Source organism: Clarias gariepinus, chromosome 7 (genome assembly GCF_024256425.1).
Source record: "Clarias gariepinus isolate MV-2021 ecotype Netherlands chromosome 7, CGAR_prim_01v2, whole genome shotgun sequence".
Lineage (NCBI taxonomy): Eukaryota > Metazoa > Chordata > Actinopteri > Siluriformes > Clariidae > Clarias > Clarias gariepinus.
In genome coordinates this window covers 11,110,685-11,130,631 of record NC_071106.1, presented here as the reverse complement: position 1 = coordinate 11,130,631, position 19,947 = coordinate 11,110,685, and the positions used below count along the sequence as shown (strand labels likewise).

The window sequence follows — 19,947 nt, the reverse complement described above, 5'->3', positions numbered from 1 at the left end:
GACATGGAATGAAAAGGGAGAGATTTTTTCCACCTTATGGTAAGTGAGTAGCTTTGGTTCCCAGGCAGCAGGAATGCCCAGGTAACTGAGGGCAGAACTTTGCACAATAAGACACAATAGATTGGGCATCAATTTACAACGCACACACATAACCTTCACAGAACACCGAACACATTCATATGTCACATATAATCCTGAACCTTTATCTAATGCATAATGTCAAATAATAAAAGCACTATAATATACTATACAAGAACAGTTTACAAATTTCTCTATCACACTAATTTCATTGCATTAAATCTTCCATTAAGGTGTCCGTGTTCTGATATGACGAACCTGAATCCATTAGAGAGACGAAAGGAGGCGGGCAGGTCAAAGTTCTTGACCTGTGACCGCTGGAGGTATTGAGCGAAAATTAGTGTCAGTGTCACGAGAGTCGAGAGAGATAAAGTAAGCGCTGGGCAGATGGGGACGGGAGGTAAGTAGATTTGAGTAAACTTAATTTCCTCGCACTAATCTGAACACTCAGGAAAGCCATTTCACGAGTGCTTGGTGACAATCCTCAGCATGTGGTGGCTTATAATAAGAAGGGAGGCATCAGTCTTCCCCTGTGCCAAATGGTGTAATCGTGAAATGGTGAGCTTGGCATGCTTAAATGCTGAGGATAGCGTTGATATCTCATGATACAGACAATATTTCTTACAGGATTTATTCATTTATATTTAAATACACTCAACAGTGACCACACCAGTGCTTGTAAGTTGCACCACCTTCCTGTACACCAGGGAGAAAGACAGGGTTGCAGAAGTAGAAAGGACACATCAAGGGAGCGGTAGGTCTATAAATGTTAGTCAATACGATGAGCGGCACAGCCGAAGGCATGAAAGAAGGTGCTAGTGGTGAGAACCCGCCGCCCATTAGTCCTCTGGGACAGAAAGACACGGTGTTAAACATTATACACGGAAAGTCCCACATGTGGAGCTCATCACTGCACCGAGCAAAACCTTGTATTTATTCTGAATCTGAGCCCTGTTAATAATAGACACAGCATAGAATGAAGCATGACATGATCATTTGAAAATGAACACACACCTCCACCTCCTTATCTGCAAGCGCTGAGAGTGAATAAGGAATTTGAGCTGCTTTGGGCAGGGCCTGACTCACCGCAATAGGTAATGGAGAATAATGTCCTAAAGGTAATTGAGAATAATGATCAGAGAGAATAGGAGAGGGGGAAAAAAAGAGGGAGACAGAAAGAGAGAGGAGGGGTACGGAAAATGAGAGACAGAGAGAAATACAGGAAGACGGAAAGAGAGAGAAAGAGACGGACAGAAAAATATATAGACAGATAGAGAAAGTGACTGATTAAGACAGATGATTGAGACAGGTAGAGAAGAAAAGAGAGAAAGAGACAGACAGACAGAAGGTGAGGAGGTGAAAGAAACAGAGAGGGGGAAAAATAGAGACAGATGGAGAAAAGAGCCAAAAATGCGACGGTGGTGGTCAGTGCGGATATTGGCGTCACCTCTGTGCTCAGGTCACTCACTGACCCCTCATACCCTCGGGATACTAAAGTCAACATGACCCTTTTTCACTTTAATGCCTCAAAGCCCAGAGATGGAGAGATTGAGAGTGACCTGGTGTCCAAAGTTGCAAAAATTTCAATCACATGAAAATCACATGCACACACGCACACACACACACCCACCCACTCACCCACTCACTCATACTTCCCAGCCTTTTACCAGGGCCATTCATTACTTTCTATCCCTCCTCTTCTCCCACAGTGTCGCTGGAACAGTGAAAATAAAGAGGGATGACTTCACTGGGGGTGAGTGGTTTTGTCTAGTCTGTCATCACGGTATGGCCTGCGGCTGCTCTCTGGGCCAGCTATTAATCCTTGACGAAAAAAACCTTAATGAGCACTGTAACAACAGATTAAAGGTAGAATATAAATAGGTAGAAAGAGAGAGAGACACATGAAGTGAGAGAGAAAGGACAGAAGGAGGCAGGTAAAGAGTAGGGCTGGGTTATCTTCATAGGATCATGTTACCTTACTTAAAGACATTTTCACTTTACCATACAGTACACTACATGTTCTATTTGATATTTATTGCTCCAAAATAGTTTTTAATGTCTAATCACTTATTTTTTATAGTTTTAACAGGGAAATTGTAATTAGACTACCAACAGAATTTCAAAAAATCATCATATTAAGGTACAGCGTTATCATGTACTCCTCCTAGGGGATTTATACGATTGCCACCAAACCGGTCTAATATGATCTCCAGACGTCAAAGATACAAAATTGCAAAGGTATTTTTGATATGCCAACCGGTTCAGCCATGGTGATTCTTTAAACTTACGCTAAATAGTGTCTAATACCTTCCTAAGTGATATCATATTCAGTGACATAATATTGAGTAACATTATAGTGTGATGCTTTTTGTCCAGCATCCAGGGCTTTTTTGTAGATCTTAACATGCTCAAAAAGCACACAGATTGTGTGGTGTGCCCAGATGAAGATGGCACAGGTGCTTGGGCCCGATCATCGCTGCTTAACTATATTATTGAGCACATCGTGTGACGACTTCTGGAGCAATGCTGGGTTTTTCAGGGCTGGACTGCTTCTCTTTGCGATTGGTAACAGTGGAGGGGTTTGGTATGGGTATCGGGTTAAGGCTTGCCCAAACTCTTGGGGCAACCTGGTGGTGGCGTGTCTCGAACCCCTGAATCCACGATCAGCCTCAACCGCCTGAGCCATTACCGCCCCCAAGCTTAATAATAAACATATTGTTATCTAACAACAAAGAATCATGGTTCAGGTCACGGTTTTAAGGAAAGAGTCTTCAGTGTCAGTGCTTTGCAACGATGGGAAAGTTTTCTGCCATGAAAAAGTCTTCAGGGCAGAAAGCTTTGTGCTTTGTGCACATGATAAGCTGTATTACAATCATATTACCTTCAAGAGGGAAATGCTTGTGAGAGAACAAATGTTTAGCTACTACAACAGCTGTATAACAGCTGTCAACATTAACTCTAACTGAACATGGATACATGGATAACATGTTGCTCGTTAATAGCTTTAAAAACCTGTAATACCTGGCAAATTGCTGTGGTGTAAAAGGAATAAAAGACTTTGTGCTGTTATTGGGAAATAAGCAACTCCAGGGTAGTAACATTAACTTTGCATTAGGTCTGGCCACATTGTTGAGGAGTTTCCTATAATAGCATGCCTCATTGTGTTTGATTCCTTACATATCATTATGATACATATCACCCAGCTTTATTAGAGTGGAACCCAAGAAAGGAGTGTCTTATATCAGTCAGACTCAAATGTAACATTCAATTACGTCCTTTATCTCTCCCTCTCTCTCTCTCTCTCTCACTCACACACACGCATGCATAGACCTTTTATACCTTTAATCTTTTCTTCTTTGTTGAAAACAGTAGATTAGTGTGCGTGTGAAAGATAAAACACATAGAATGAGAGAGAAAGAAAGAAAGAGAGAGAAAGCAGGCTCAGCTTTCCTCCTAATAACTGTGTTCACCTGTTCGTCCCCTCACCTGGGACAGTTGGAGACCCCCTTCCCTTCCTCTAGCCTCCCCCCCCCCCCCCCAAACCACTGCTCAGAGATGGGCTGATAATGAAGCTCTTTCATTCCACTTGCTACTCACAGAAACCACTCTCTCTCTCTCTTTTTCTTCCAACCCCCTCCTTGTCTCCTGCTCCAGTCCTTCGCTCAGCCCTGCCCTGAAACTGAACCAGATTGGTTTTCTCCGGTTGAGTTTTTCTCACACTCGCAGTTGCCACCACCACCACCCTTCAAACACAACGATACTATGCAGAAGAAAAGAAATGGCGTGTCAAACTGTTACAGTGTGACTTTTGTACAGGGGTGTCGTGTTTTTTTTGTTGTTTTGTTATTTAAGAGTGTGTGATTTATAAAAGTGACCATATTTATCATCTGCTGGGAACAGCAACCCAGTCACCCAATGCCTCATGGGGATGAAAGATATCATGTCCACAAAAAAAACTCTGGGATGTTAATTGAAACATGGAGCAGAGACTGTAATTACAGCCACACATTAATTTGGGGTTTATCCCATGAGGAACCATTCGGTGTCTGAAAGGGGTACAGTATATAATTTTGTATATTTCATCACAATGTTTACATTTAGGCATTTGGCAGACATTCTCATCCAGAGTGACTTACATTTTACCTCATTATACACCTGAGCAGTTGAGGGTTAAGAGCCAAACAGTGGCAACTTGGTGGTGGTGTGGTTTGAACCTGGGACCTTCCAATGAGTAGTCCAATGTCTTAAACCCTGAGCTTGCCCTGCCCAGCAACCATTTCACATTTATGGCATTTGGCAAACTTTCTTATCCAGAGTGACTTACATTTATTTCATTATCATATATTCCGCAGCGCAAGAGAAAGAAAAAACGTTGGCTCATTTGTGATCACGTGACGCTCGGCGTCAAAACAAGAAGCGCATGTGTGATACATGATACTCGGTACTCATAAACCAAGACTTTGCTCGTCTTGCGGAACATTCGCAAACCATGTTACTCGCAATCCGAGGTTTCACTGTACATCTGAGCAGTTGAAGGTCAAGGTCAATTAATTAAAATAATTAACAAATCACAATTGGTTATTGGGTTCTGTAAGCATTCTGATATCAGCAAAAATAGCAATAACCATGAATTCAGGTTCCTCTAAAGTAACACATTTTTACCTTTCTCTGGCACAAATCTGATTTTTTTTCTTATGGTTATACAGACACAAAATTCTGATATTTTCAAATCCGACCTGAGTCACTTGTGCATGTGGTTTTAGATCAGAGGCATATCTGATACGTGGCCATGTGGCATAAATGAGAACCGTCAGATCACAATCTCCTCACATGCCCATCCTATCATTGCTAGCCATCTGCTTTTTTTGACCTTCTAAACCTGATCATGTGACAACCTGACAACCTCCAGAGCAAATGCTTCTCCTGTGAAGGATTTTCGTACACTCTCTCTCACTCACTCATAGTCTATAAGGGGTTGCAGGAGGCCTAGAGCCTATTCCAGGAAACTTAGGGCATGAGGCGGGGTACATCCAATCCATCGCAGGGCACATACATACACGCACTTACACACTACGGGCAATTTGGGCAAATACGGCAAATAGCGTAATCTGTAGTCGTTGTACTGTGGGAGGAAACTGGAGTACCAGGAGGAAACCCAACAAGAACATGCACTCCATGCACACAAAGGCAGAAATTGGAACCCAGACCCTGGAGGTGCAAGGCGACAGTGGTAATCACTAAGCCGCCATTCCGTCCATATTGTCTTACAAACGGGACATTTTTTTTTCTGTGACTATGGATTTATTTCATAGAATGACTACAAAAACAGATGTGGGAACATACAGTTATGGACAATATAGTTATAGCATTTAAGGCATAAAATCCAATCTGAGAGTCTCCAAAGTGATCGTCCACTTTACTGTTCAGAGATTGCAGATTGAATCCCATCTCTGGGAACAAAACCGGCCATGCTCTCTGGGGTCGGATGTATGGCAAACATACAGGGCAGCATAACATACTTCCTCTGGGTATGTTACGCTGCCCTTCGATGCTCTATGAGCAGAAGTTCGAGAAAAAATGAGGTTGTCCTGCCTCACGTGCCTCAGAGGAAGCACCTGTAGTCTTCACCCTCATTGGTTGGTAGCCGTCGTATGATTCGTATTATAAGGGAGAACAGAAATCAGAAGGTGATAAAATAGGAGGGAAATACGGGAAAAATTTAAGACATGTGCAGTGAGTCGTATTGTAAAAGCAGCCTGAATAGACCTATTTTTCCCACCTCTTAAAACTATAACTGTAGATAAATTGCAATGTAAAATCACCCCTAGTTATGAATGAATATTCATATCTTCGATCAAATGCATGCAGGCTAATATTTAAACATGACACAACATGTCTGCGGTCACGTTCTTCTCAGTCTCATCCTCTCAGAACTTTTTCCATCATCACGGTCAATCAAGCACAAAAAATATCAACATTCTTTCCTTATATACCTTCCTTAAACAAAAAAACAGGAAGAGCATAAACAGACTTTGTTTGTTTTTTTGATTGACGTCATGCGAAATGATGTACAAAAAAGTCTTTCCGTTTTCGCAATGGAAAATGAACCAAATACAAAAATTCAGTACGAGGTGTGCTCAAGTCAAACCGGGACTTTTGATTTTGAGTAAAAACTCCCTTTTTTTTTTACCTCTATGTAATTCTGCTACACTAATGCACTTATCCCATGTGTTTTATGGAATACAGTTATGATCGGACTGCCTGCTTCAACAACTTCTGAAACGCTGGCCTCCCGGGAACTCCTTTGACGGTCCAAGCGAGTGGAAATGGCTTGGAGCGAGGTCAGGACTGTACACAGATGAGTTCAAGATAAAATGCAAGATAAAAGAATCTTCATGTGAAATTTCATTACTAGTCCTGGTTTGACTTGAACGCCCCTATATATATTTCATACATTTAAAGTTTTTTTGCCAAACTGTAAAACTCTTTTATCAGAATCGTAGAAACATGCACGGTGACATAATTATAACGTAGATGTACAGTACACTGACAGCGTAAGTGAGACAGGAAGAAGAAAGAATACGCTTTTTGTATTTGAAGTTTTCCCTTAAATACCGGGGAAGGAAATTTATGAGAACAGGAGGACCAATAAAACGGCAGCATAAGGCATTTCTTTTGGCCACATTAATGCCCTTAAGTGAACATTTGTTCTGAGTGATGCAGTAACACAAGTGTGTGCATGTCTGTGTGTGTCTGTGCTTAAACCGTGTCCTTTTGAATGATGCAAGGCAAAGAACATTTGCGTGTGTGAGCACAATACAAGCAACAACCGATTAGCAGAAGTGGGAGTTTGTACTGTATGAGTGTCTCCGTGTGTGTGTATGTGTGTGTAAACACAAATGGCTCCTTTTTTTCTTTTCCCTTTTTTGTTTTTCTCTTCTTTTTTTTTTTTTTTTTTTACAAAGACACATAACCCTGTTCACACAGCTGGCCCACATCAGGTCACTTCCTTCTCCTCCACCAAAGCTCTAATCAGCCTTGGATTATTTTATTTTATTTTATTTTATTAAAAACATTATCATGGCTTAAACATGAGCATTCTTGCAATTTTTCTCTATCCCTGACGTGTAACCTCACTCGCAAAGGTCGTAAAAAACCCGCGCAGACAACAATAATACGACGATGCAGATGGAAATACAGACATGTTTAAAGTGCTAACACAGAAACAAACAGGACTGGGAAGAGCGTAGCACAACGAACCATTAGTCTCCCACAGGACGCCGAGTCATTTTAAAGGATTCCACAGCCTGAGGCGGCCTGATCGTACGCAGACGCAGACAGACAGACAGTGGGAACAGAGAGAGCACAGACCCAGGAGAGGCGAAGGGTGCTGTGATTAGTCTAGAGTGTTTAGGAAGTCTCTGGGAAACTACAGACGACTACGCTGTGTGCTTGTGCATGTGTGTGTGTGTGTGTGTGTGTGTGTGTGTGTGTGCAGTTGGCATTGCACCCAGCCAGAAATAAAGCCCCATAAAGCCTTGACCACACCACTGAGAAACTTCACATGAATAATTCCAAGCAAACACAAACAGGTCGACCTCAAACCAACTTTGTTATTCTGTTTTATACATTATATAAGTTTTATGGACTGAGCTTGCGGCTTCCTATCCGCTCTCTTTTGCGTCCGTCTGTGTCTCTGTGTCGTTAAATCTCCCTCTGTCTTTCTTCCTTTCTTCCTCTCCTTCTTTCACTATTGTGCCACATAAAGCGGGAGATAAAGGGCAGATGGAAACCCACGGTACAGAAGTGGAGAAACAGTCCGCCACGCTGTAATTGAGCAGTAATAGCCAGTGAGAGTAATGTTAGAAGGGAATTAGTCTGATCCATTATGGGTGATAAGACAGAAAAGGTCGATCTGTCTGCGAAGAGGGGGTGGGTTGGGGATAGAAGGAACTAAAGAGACCAGGTTTACAGGTTTAAGAGAAAAAAGGAGGGGGAAAAAAAAGGGACTGGTATTAGATGGTTAGATGAGGCGAGGAAAGTTCTGAAGAAAAGAAGATACGAGATATCATTGTTCTTATTGTAAAGAAAGCTATTTAAGTTAATATGACCGAAAAGTTGAATGATAATGGAAATAAATAAAGCAGCACAAGCTGAGCGAGAGGGAGGGTTCAGGATGGGAGTAGCAAGTAGAGCTGAGGAAGGAAGAGCATAAAACAGGGAGTATTAATCAGTGTTAACTGCTTCGGCTCCTATCAATTTCAAAAGTGTGCGTACAGTACTTTCTTGAATTTGTTTGATGTGGTCTTGAGGAATAGTTCTTCAGGCTTCCTAAAGGACTCTCCTTTCCAGTCCAGTGCCTGTACCTGTCCCAGTAACAGAGGAACGTTTTTATTTGTTAAGCCACTATGAATCACTCAAGCATCTAACTTCAGGCATGAACCAGTGAGAAACCGGTGCAGATGTGACAGATGATCAGGCAGGTGATTAGTATACTGCTGATGCTGAATGCTGAGTGGTTGGAACAGACGAGAGGGGAAATGAGGTCGCTGCTGAGGCTGTTACTGTACATAAACAACCAGATACCTTCAGGCACTTTGCAGCCTGTCGCGGTAAAACATTTGCTCCCATTTCTTTTATTTAATCCACATCATTCGATTCTATATAAAGAAATTTAAATTGGCTCAAGACTTTGTGTTTACTACATAGTACTGTATGTTTAACGTATAATTAGTAATGTGTACTGTGTCATTCTTTATGTTATTCCACTATTTGCTGTTGATTGATTACCCTACACAAAATTTCACAAACATTTTACTCATTATTGATCGTGCGTAGAATCCTAACAGCTTAAAAGAAATGTAAAAAATGAAGAAATGCATCAAGACTGAGACTGTAAAATCATTTCCGCTCCATTGACAAGCATGTAATTAGAGTTTTTTTCCCCCTGCCGAACAGCTGTCGATATTCACTTGGGTAAAGACAGTTTTATGTCAATGTCTGCACCAGAGGGTTCTCATCATGTTTGCAATTCAGACAGTTATCATTTGTCATCACAGGAAAGACTACGGTATTGCTTGTCTTTATCCAGTCGTTACTCTAAAATTCATGATAATAGCGCCATGAAAACAAAAACATATTTTAATTAACGCTGTAAGAAATCGCTCATTTAGCTTTTACATTTCGGTAAAAATTACCTTCATTATACAATGAACCCACTAACCCTAAGTGCATAAACACTGTCTTAACTGCCAGGGAAAAAAAAGCATGTTTATAAACAAAACTGGTTTGGATGCATCTCTAAACACTGAACGGTTTGGACACCTCTTTGGTCAGTCCTCTCCTCTTATATAATTCCCTACCTCCGTCTAGACTAATCAATGAAGATAATGTGAAAGAATGTAAGAAGATTAAAAGACTTACAATGAGCAATCACTCAAGTTCTGACCAGCACGCTCATTCTGCCACAGCAGAGCAGAACATAATTAACACAATGTTATCAACACCATCCTGATTTCACACCAACCAAATGTCCGGTCAGATGAAAGGAAGCCTTATTAACAACATCGCAGTCAATCATAATACTGACTTTAATAATTAGCGCCACTGACTTTGACACAGCTCACCACAGCTCAAGGCCCAGGCTTATGTCTCTAAAAGAGTTTACAGTCATTCAGTCATCAAATCACTGACACCCCCCTGTCAAGATGTGTCACATGGTTTGGTACTGTATTATTCATAACATGATTAAATAACGAAGCTGGACTGACCGGCCAGGCGTATTTGAACGGGATGACGATCCGGCCTGCTTCGGCTCCGTGACGATGCATGCCCTGGGAGTTCCCGCCCAGGACCGGCGTGATGCCCATGCCAAACGTACATGCGCTCTTCGGTGCCACGCGAGTCTGGTATTCCTTCAGACAGACCCTGAAGAAGGTGTCACACTGGTCACTCTGAGGACATCGCTGTCCACTGCTGGCCTGGAGGTCACAGCACTGACCATTGTGTAGAATGCCTGGAGAGTTTTGCCACTGGCGGATCTGCAGCTCAAACATGCCCACTGCATGGACAGCCTGGATGAGAAAGAAGAGAGAAAAGAAAGGGTGATAAAAGAGAAGACAAAGACATACCAGCTATCTGAACAGAAGTGGTGGTGATTCCAGAATAATAATGAGATCATTCTCTCTAATCATGGTTTACTTGTGATCAAGCACTTGTAAAAACATATGTAAATAAAAATTCGCCCAATACTACAAGACATTCTCATGACACGTTTGATATGCAGCAAATCAACTATAACATTAACACCATTGCCAGGTGACCTGAACAATATTGATTACCAGAATCATGGGCAACCAAGGATCACCCATGTTATGGTCTGGTCTGGTCTGATCCCACAGAAAAGCCAATGCAGCAAAAAAGGTCTATGCTGGTTTCGATAGAAAGGCACCAGAACACCAAGTCCACCACATCCTGCTGCACATGGGGGCACAAAGCATGCAAACAGCCTAAAAGCAACGACCAAGCCTCGAAACTCCCCGGATCTCAATCTGATTGAACATCCTTTGGATGTGCCAGACAAGCAGGTCCAATCCACGGAGGCTTCACCCTGCAACCCACAGCACACAAAGGATTCAACAGCTACCAACATCCTGGTGCCAGACGCCACAGCACACCTCCAAAGGCCTTGCGAATCCATTCCCCACACTGGTTAGGTTCACACGCGGAACCTAAAATCCTGGGGGGTATAAATGTTCAATGTTATAGGTAATCTGGTCTAAACTTTACTTCGACATTAATTTGTCTATGTAATTATCCAGCCTGTCAATCATGTGGTGCATTAAATCATGTACATACTGTACAGTAGGCCACAGGTCATGCACTTGACTTAATGTAAATATTGAGCATCAGAATTGGGGGAAAATGTAATATTGGTGACATTGACCGTGGCATTAGTGTTAGGCTGGGTTAGGTCTTTCAGAAACTGCTGATCTGCTGGAATTTTCATTCTCAGCTGACTGTAGAGTTTAACACAGCAGTGCTGTAGGTAGAAAGGCCCTGTTGAACAGAGAGGCCAGAGGAGAATGGCTAGACTGCTTTGAGGTGACAGACAGGCTAAGTTAACTTAGATAACCATTCTTTACAAGAATGCTGAGCAGAAAAACATCTCACAATGCACTAGACGCTGATCCTTATTGGGTTCCAGTTGTGTCAGCCAAGAAAAGGAATCTGATGCTACGGTAGATATAAGATCACCAAAACTGTACAATTATACTTATACTACTATATATGACCTCAACTGTTTTTGGTCATTTCATTTTGTAAATTTTTACCAGATCCATAAGGATTTGAATGCGTTTGTATCTTAAATTTCTCCCTTGAACCCCTTCACCAATCAAAATGTAACTGTTCAAATATCCTTGACGAATTAACCTTTACTCCATCCAGACTGGTCAAGGTCCCTAACACACTTCCTTTGTTTTAAAGACAGATAAGGAAGTGGACTGAGACTCGAAGTGGATGAAAAAGCTGCTCCGTAGTCCTCGCTCGCTGCAGAGAGGCGGAAAAATCGAATCGTTCTATCCAAATGGACAGGCTCGATTCTCCTCCCATCACTAAGCCCTGTCTCTATCTGTACAATCATCTTACCTTATCCATCTCAATCTTTTTTTTCCTCCGCCTCTGGATATTCTAGCCCCCTCACACAACCAGTCTCTTTCGCCTCTCTTCTTTCTCGGTATCCTCCCTTGTGGCAGCGATTTCCTACCCTTCTATGCTGTGTCCCTTTTTTCTTTTATTCTTTCTTGGTATCAATACCACTCCTTTCTTTTCTTTCCACTCCTCCCCAGGGATCACAGACATTGGGAACATGGCTCCTATCTTTCTTTCACTCTTGTTTTTTTTTTCTCTTTCCATCGCTCCTTTCTTCTCTTTTTTTCTGCTTGAGCTGGGAACTAGCTGTGGCTCTATTCTTTGCGCAGTACGTTTTTTTCTTTTTTCCTTTTCATCTCTCATTTTCGGAGATGGGGAGGTGAGGACACACACACACTCACACACACACATAGTTTGGACTAATAAGCTCCACAGGGAGGCAGAGGGTCAGATCAGGTGCCACTTAGATGATAGTGCCCTTAAGACTCTGAATGGCTGAAACACTGGCACGTATACAGTACGATAATAATACACAATATACAATTACAGTGAAATGTATAGTGTCCTATTAAGGCATAAGACAGCAAAGGGAGGAATCAGACTATAATGATAATGCAGGTTAAATAAAATAATGATCGACTGTAAAATTGTAATGATTAACGATAATAGAGGTATGAAAAATAAATGAGCGTGTATAGATGGAATGTCTGGATGCTCACACTACAGCCTCTGTTTTATCTAATGGTGCTGATGTACAAGTCTTATCAAGCTTCTTATGTTAGTTAATCATTTATAAGTATATCTTTTTTAATTAACTCATTCACTCCCCCCCCTCTTTTTGTGAAAAGACATCTGTAACGTTTGATTGGCTTATTGCACAATAATGGGATAGCTTACGGGTTCGAAAATACCAAAACGTGTTAAATAAAATTAATTAAACATTTTATAGGTTTTACAATTCTTGGCAAGGAAAATTAGCAAGTGCTGTCTGGCTTTTTGATGATTTAATAACTTGGCTATATCTAAAAACCTGCTTGAAAATACAAATATAAGTATTTACTGCTAATATTGCCCTCTATCAAACAGAGAAAATATGATTAATATTAAATGCAGACCTGTGGAAAAATATATATTTTGCGATTGGAAAAATATATATATCATGATTGATATTGATCAGAGATATCTTAAATGCTTGCTAAAGTCACATTGTGACAGCACAAATCACAGTTTAAAAGTGAAAGTAAGTAATGTGACATAGACTCGCACACAGCAAAATCCCCAATGTTGATTTAAGACACGGGGTGTTGATTTAACACTTCCAGAGTGCATTTGTGACCATTTGGTCCCATTTAACAATAGGAATTTTGCTGTGCTCGACTGGGACTAAACAGCTGGGCAGGCATTAGAAAATCACTTGTTAGTGAGACTAATCAGAAAAAAGGCTTCAATTTGCTGGGGATCATAAAGATTGAGAAAAAAAAAAAGTCATACGGTCCAATGAGTCTAGATTGACCCTATTCCAGAGTGATGTGTGTATCAGGGTATGAAGGGAAGCGCATAAAGCGATGAAGTCATCATACAGTGTCCACTGTACAAATCTTATGATCTAGACTCAGCAACGTAATGTGGCAATGACATGAAGTCACTGGACGACCTGAATGTACAGGTCTATGAATTTTTATTCTTTGCCTGATGGAGCCCTGTCGCTTTGCACTTCCAGGATCCGGGTTCGATTCCCGCCTCGGGGTCTGTGTCTGGGAAGTTTGCATGTTCTCTCCAACACTCCAAAGACATACCGATCAGGCTAACTGCTGTTCCCACATTGTCCAAAGTGTGTGAGTGTGAGTGTGTGTGTGTGTGTGAGTGTGTGTGTGTGCCCTGCAATGGACTGGCAACCCAACCAGGGTGTACCCTGCCTCATGCCCTAAGCCTCCTGGGATAGGCTCCAGGCTTCCCACGACCCTGAATACAGGATAAAGCGGTAGAGACGTTGTTCTGGGAGTAAAGGAATCATTTTCATGCACCACATTGCAGCTATAATCAATGCGTAAGGCAATCGAACAAAATATTAAAGTGCATGATGTTTTTACTTGATGTAAATCTAATTAACTTGCAACCAATCAGATTGAAAGTTAAATATATTTTTCTTACTGAGTACATACAAACCAGATTTATACCAACAAATAAAAGAAAATTAGTTCGCAAAATCTCTGACATTACAATGTAACTAAAATATGAACAGCTCGACTATTCTGGAACATTTACTGGTGCACAATGTCATGCCCTAGTGTGACTTCCCATGAACTCGTGCGTCAAGTCACACAAGCAACTCCTCTTCTCTATTTTTCTGGCTCCAAAACTACAGCAAAGGAAAACAACTCCTCATCAACAGAGTTAAACCAATCTTTATGTCCTGGCAAAGAACAGGAAGAGCATTGTTATAGTTACACTATACGCATCATGTGATAACTAAACTCCCTCCAGGAAGTGTACAATGAGACAGAGGCCTTAGATACTGTAAGCTGTGCTCTGACAAAATATACAGATGAAAAAAGTTTCATGGCCTTACGTGCAGTAAACTATGTTGAAATGCATCGTAAAAAATAAAAAGTAAAAGAGAGGACAATGTCTTCAGAGCTTGCTTTTTAAAAGCCTATTAATCAGTTGTGCAGATTTATTATAATAATAATGGAATCATTTATTAGATTGCACTAATAAACAAATTAGCAATACATATAGTAGAGTAAAATAATTTGCAATGAAAGAAAGGCATGATGAACTCGTATGCACTCTTAAAAAAAGAACAAATTTCAAGCCTTCAAGTACTAGGAATCTATCATGTTTGTAAGTTATACATAAAATCTGTAAGGGCTTCCAGTGGCCTTATATTAATGGTATATTATATATAAACCATTAGCAAAAAAATTACATGACCAAAAGTTTGTGGACATTTAACCATCGTGCTATTATTAGATTTTTTCCTCAAACTGTTTCCACAAAGTTGGAAGCACACGAATTAATAGAATATCTGTACATGATGCATTAATATAACCCTTCACTGGAACTAGAGGCCCAACTCTGTTGTTTTTAGAAAGACATAGTTTGCCAAAGTACAAAAGTAGTAGAAGAACTAGTGTTCTGTGCCTCAAACCCCACTGAACGCGTTTGGAAAGAACCGAACTGAAAGTGTGCACCAGTGCTTTTTATTTTTACATCACTGCCTGACCCCACTACTGCTCTTGTGTCTGGAGCACACAAATCCCAAGAGCCCCCCAAAAAAATCCAGCGGAAAGTCTTCCTAGGGCTAGTCCACATACTTTTGGCTAAACAGGGCAAATCAAACATCTGAACAATGTTAAACTAAAAGCACACACAAAAGTCCACATGTGAAACTCTCTCTCTCTCTCCAGGAATTTGGGGTATTGTGGGACAGTAGGACTTGGTGGTGCCTCGTCTCTCTTTGTGACTCCCCGGCTCAGTTGAGCTGCTCAATGCCTGCACTGTCTTCCAATTGTTCCAGTGTGACATATTGTCCAATCCCTGCGCCTAAAACCTGCACACATCAAACGCCGGGCAGAGATAGACCACTGGCCATCACTCCACATCCTCTTTCTTCCTCTTCTGCCATCCTCCGCCAGGTCCATTCCCTACATACCTGTGTTTCAGCACTTTCACTCCCTCTCTGTCTCATGGAACTGCATCACAAGGAACACTGAAAAAGGAACATCACTGTCCCATCGGAGACAATGCATTTTCATTTTTTAACTGTGATCCAAGATAATGAACATTTTGAACATTAAGGTTCGCTATTTAAAATTGTGCATTAACATTAGGGTAACTGCACAGCTTTGAGATACTGATGATATGTTTAATTGGTTTAAAAGTCATGGACATTTATAGATGCACAAAGCATTTGTACTGTATGTGCATTTACATATGACAAGATATTGTGCAATTCTTAATAGACTACTGAATTCCAAACTGAGCAGAAGAAAAATGCTGTTCTGCAACTGGCCTATGTATAAACATGCAAAGGAATAATTTTTATTCATATTTAATTAACATTATTAATATTAATTATATTATACACATTTTATTTAACTACACCTTAAGGCAAGGTTATTTTTTTCTAATTTAATGTGTATTTTTACTTCTTTACTGTTTAATCAAAAAAAGGCCATGCATTGCTATATAATTAAACATTACATAATATAATTAAACATTACATAATACAATATTCCAGTTAAAAATCTAATATAAATCCACTGGTGATTAACAAATTCCTGTATAATATCATCTAATCACAGACAGGAATGTACATGTAAAACAAGAATAAATATATTGTGGTTTAATGTGTTTCCACTCTAATTGTTATAGTTTATAAAGCTTATAAAGGAAATCAGAAAACAAGCTCTACATGAACATGTCATGACGACTGAATGGAGATGAAAGTCTTCCAGACAAATGAAGCAATAACGAATTTCATCACAAGTTTAATACATTTTTTTTGCTATTCTTTAATGCTACAGTTTAAGAGAGGACATGTTACATGAGCAATTTAGCCAAAATCTGAAAAATGTTGGATGTGACCAAAGTTCATTTCTACTTGTAGTGTCTTGCCTTACAAAAATATGCCAGCGTTTAATTTAAGGTCCAATTATAGTTCAAAATAATCTTTGTCCGCAGCATCTACAGCATATGCGAAACGTTAGTTTTAACATATTTCCCAGATCTGAGAAGATGTATAATGTATAATGTATAAAGTCAAAAACTCACAACAGATAGGCAGTAAGTGTATATACTGTAGAGTACTGTGCGAAAATCTTGAGCCACCCCTCATTCCTTTATATTTTGCCTCCAAAGAGCCAGACTTTCTTGTATTTTAATGCAATCTTGACGAACAGCTCTCCAGGCTTCTTAAAGGACCATTCTCAGTCCAGTTCCTAAACATAATAAGTTTCAGAGGAATGTTTTTTTTTTTTTGCTTTCTAGTCTCTTAGTTCCCTATGGATCATTCAAGCATAAAACCATCTAACGTAAGGCATAAACCAGTGAGAAACAGGCGCAGATAGTAACAGATGATGACAGATGATGAATGCTGAGAGCTTAGAACAGACAAGAGGGAAAATAAGGCTGCTGCTGAAGTTGTAAATATACATAAACAACCGACTTTTACATTGTATCTTTAGGCGTAAAGATATCTTTATGGTGTAATTTCATTTAATATGAAGAAATAAGAGATGTCTCAAGACCTTATATGCACTGAAATGTATTTGCATATTAAACTCTCACTCCGTATAATTAGTAATTTTTGAGATCATCCTACTGTCAGATAGGACAATTCAACCCTGAATGAACCACGGTCTCACAGTTTGTGCCAATAAGCACAACTCATTTTGTATGACAAGGTATAAAAGTGTATTGTCTTTTATTAAAGAATCTGCACAAATTAAATATCTATTAAATAGAATTTAAACTAAGCTTAAGGTTGAAGAAAGGGCTTAAAAGTCCAAACTATTCTCAATACATAGAAATCTTTCTATATTAATCACCCTTATCCTACAGTATATTTAATGTTGAATGAAAAACTTTGGAGGATTTTTCAAAGACGGATGCCCTTTTAAGGACTTGTTTACATAAACAAAAAAGGGCTGAACGGAATTTTTTTTTTTTTTATCTGAACCAGTGAGTAATTGGAGTAACTGGTCACTTCTTTCATCTTCTTTACAGTGCTCTCAAATTACATAGCAGAGCCTGGGAGAGAGAACTCAGCCACATATGTTTAAAATGATCCCTGCATCATTCAGCCCTGAAGCTATCATAAACACTAAAAAAAAAATACATCAGCACTCATGCTTTTGGATGATAATTCTGATCAAAAGCTTACTACCTGTCTTTAATAAATACATGAATAAACCGCATTGCTTAGATATTATCATTGTTCTGTGCAAACTGATGCAGCAGCTCCATGCTCTTTACAGAGCCCTACAAAGCAACAAACTGCAGAAGAGTGCAAGGAAAGACTGCAGTGTTCTCACGCCCTCAGGACCGGGCCAGGCATGAGCACACTCAGCAGTAAGCTCCAGAACATACACACATCCTTTCAGCTCAAAGGTTTGTCCCAGTCAGGATCTGACCTCCTCAGTGGAGAACACAGGCTCGAACCTGAAGACTTGAGCGCCGGGCTGGAGGGGTTGGCGGCAACAATAAAGGCAGGTTTCTCCGAAAGTATGTGCTCTTTGGGGGAGCGTGTACGGTCAGGTCATTCTCACAACACAGCAGATCCCTATGGAGACTCATGACAACATTTAGAGACAATGCAGCAAGACTGCACAAGATGTATTCCTCATATTTCCAGTATCGATTTAAAATGCGTATTCTGTCGTAATTATGGCACGCATGATAGGGCATCCGGGTGACATGGAATGGACAGAAATCTCAGTAGGCAGTATGGAGTTGCATAAAGATCTATACAGCTTTTTTTTTTTTTTTTTTTTTACAGCTGACTCTTGTCTATCTGGTGGAACAAAATTACACAGGGAGGATCTGATCAATGTGAAGTCACTGACTGCAATACCCCTACCTAGGAGTTCCACACCCACTAATAAGAAGGCAGGTCGAGCATTCTGTATTCGTCACATCTTTCTTTTTTCCATAGCTAATTTAACTGTCAGGTTTTTTGGCTGATATAAATATCTATAATATTCGGGTAACGAAAATGGAGTCACTGGAGGGGGTCGAAACCCATCCCCAGGTCAAGATATACATGTATTATTATTCGTCTAACCCTGTTAAAAAAAAACAGCCATGGGTTGGGTTCTCTTATTATTATTAATAACTACATCTCTTGCACTGAAAGTGTTTGTGGAGCACTGTCTTTGTTTAGAGCAGAATAAAATCATAGCACAGAACAGAACAGAACAGGGGGGGATAAAATCCAACACCGCCCATATCAGCAACAAGTGCAACAAAGAAACCAATGAACAACAGGTGGCTCTGGAGACATGCTCTCATGCACAATATTAGAGTGTAAAAAAATGATTAGATAGATGAACAGATAAACAGATAAATAGACAGACTCGGTTCTGGGTTAAGAAGCGGCCAAAAATAGCGCGTAAAGCGCCGGGCTTAGTGCTTACCACAGCCTGGAGAGCGAGCGCAAGAAGGAAAAACGCGGTGCTCCGGTGTCCCCGCTCCATCAAACCTCCCGTGTCTCCGGTCATCTTCAAGTCCTCGACACCCAGTTACACCGTGTCGTTTGTAAAAACCCCGGTCATTGCGCTGAACTTGGTTTAACAGTAATAGTGATGGGGATGGCAGTAACGGAGCAGCAGTGCGCAGTGCAGGTTACAGTACAGCAGTGTAAAGTCAGTGGTCCACCTGGACGCGTCTCGGTGCCGCGAAACACACACACACACACACACATACACACGCGCGCGCTCACTCAGTCAGTCAATCATTCACACTCTCCCAAGTTCGTCCTCCTTCCCTCCTTCCCCACACCTGCTGCCGTTAAGAAGCTTTGGATGCCGGCTCACTGACTTCAGCTCTCATCCTCTTTAGTCTCCCGCTGAACGCTTCAGTCGAGTCGAGTTGGGTTGAGCGCCAGAGCGCAGCGGAGCGCGTTATGAAGGGCGGGAGCGCGCGCGACACACAGAAAGAGAGAGTGCTGTGGAAACTGGCGAGGAGGAAGCCCGGGCGTCCCGAGGTTGCCAGATTTCGGTTGGAGTTTCCAACTCAGCAGCGCATACAGTACTGTACGTTTATGATTGTACAAACCCGTGGACAAAAGCTTTGAGAATTACACTTTTTTTTTTTTTTTTTTTTTTTACAAAAGTTTGCTGCCTCAGTGTTTTTGGATCTTTTTTTTAAACCCCTCAGATTGGCAGCACAGTGGCTTAGTATTTAGTACTCCACGGTTTGATGGGTTCGATTCCCACCTCAGATCTGTGTGCGTACAGTTTGCATGTTTCCCCCCAAGTGAGTTGGTGCTTGGTGGGTTTCCTCCTTGTACTCTGGTTTCCTCCTAGATTAGGTTAATTGGTGTTTCTGCAGTGTGTGTGTGTGTGTGTGTGTGTGTTGCAATGGATTGGCACCCATCCAGTGTGTACCCTGCCTCATGCCTCCTGATGATAAAGCGGTATAGACGATGAGTGAGTGAGTAATGTTACTATGGTATATTAAAGTATAATTACTAGCATTTTATAAATACATGTC

The 19,947-nt window shown here is 40.8% G+C and overlaps 1 protein-coding gene across 2 annotated transcripts in view; it reads right to left on the bottom strand.

Moving 5' to 3' along the window:
- Window positions 1-19,569, bottom strand: part of LOC128528114 (protein jagged-1b) — a 57,740-nt gene extending 38,171 nt beyond the window's left edge. Inside the window, exons 1-2 of one of the 2 annotated variants that reach the window (XM_053500868.1) lie at window positions 18,870-19,569; window positions 9,849-10,151 (exon numbers count right to left, since the gene is read on the bottom strand). In XM_053500868.1, coding sequence (XP_053356843.1) covers window positions 9,849-10,151; window positions 18,870-18,953 — 387 coding nt within the window. In that variant the 5' untranslated portion in view covers window positions 18,954-19,569. The remainder of the gene's footprint in view (window positions 1-9,848; window positions 10,152-18,869) is intronic. The other variant, XM_053500867.1, reaches the window with a different exon arrangement.
- Window positions 19,570-19,947: the final 378 nt, after the last annotated feature.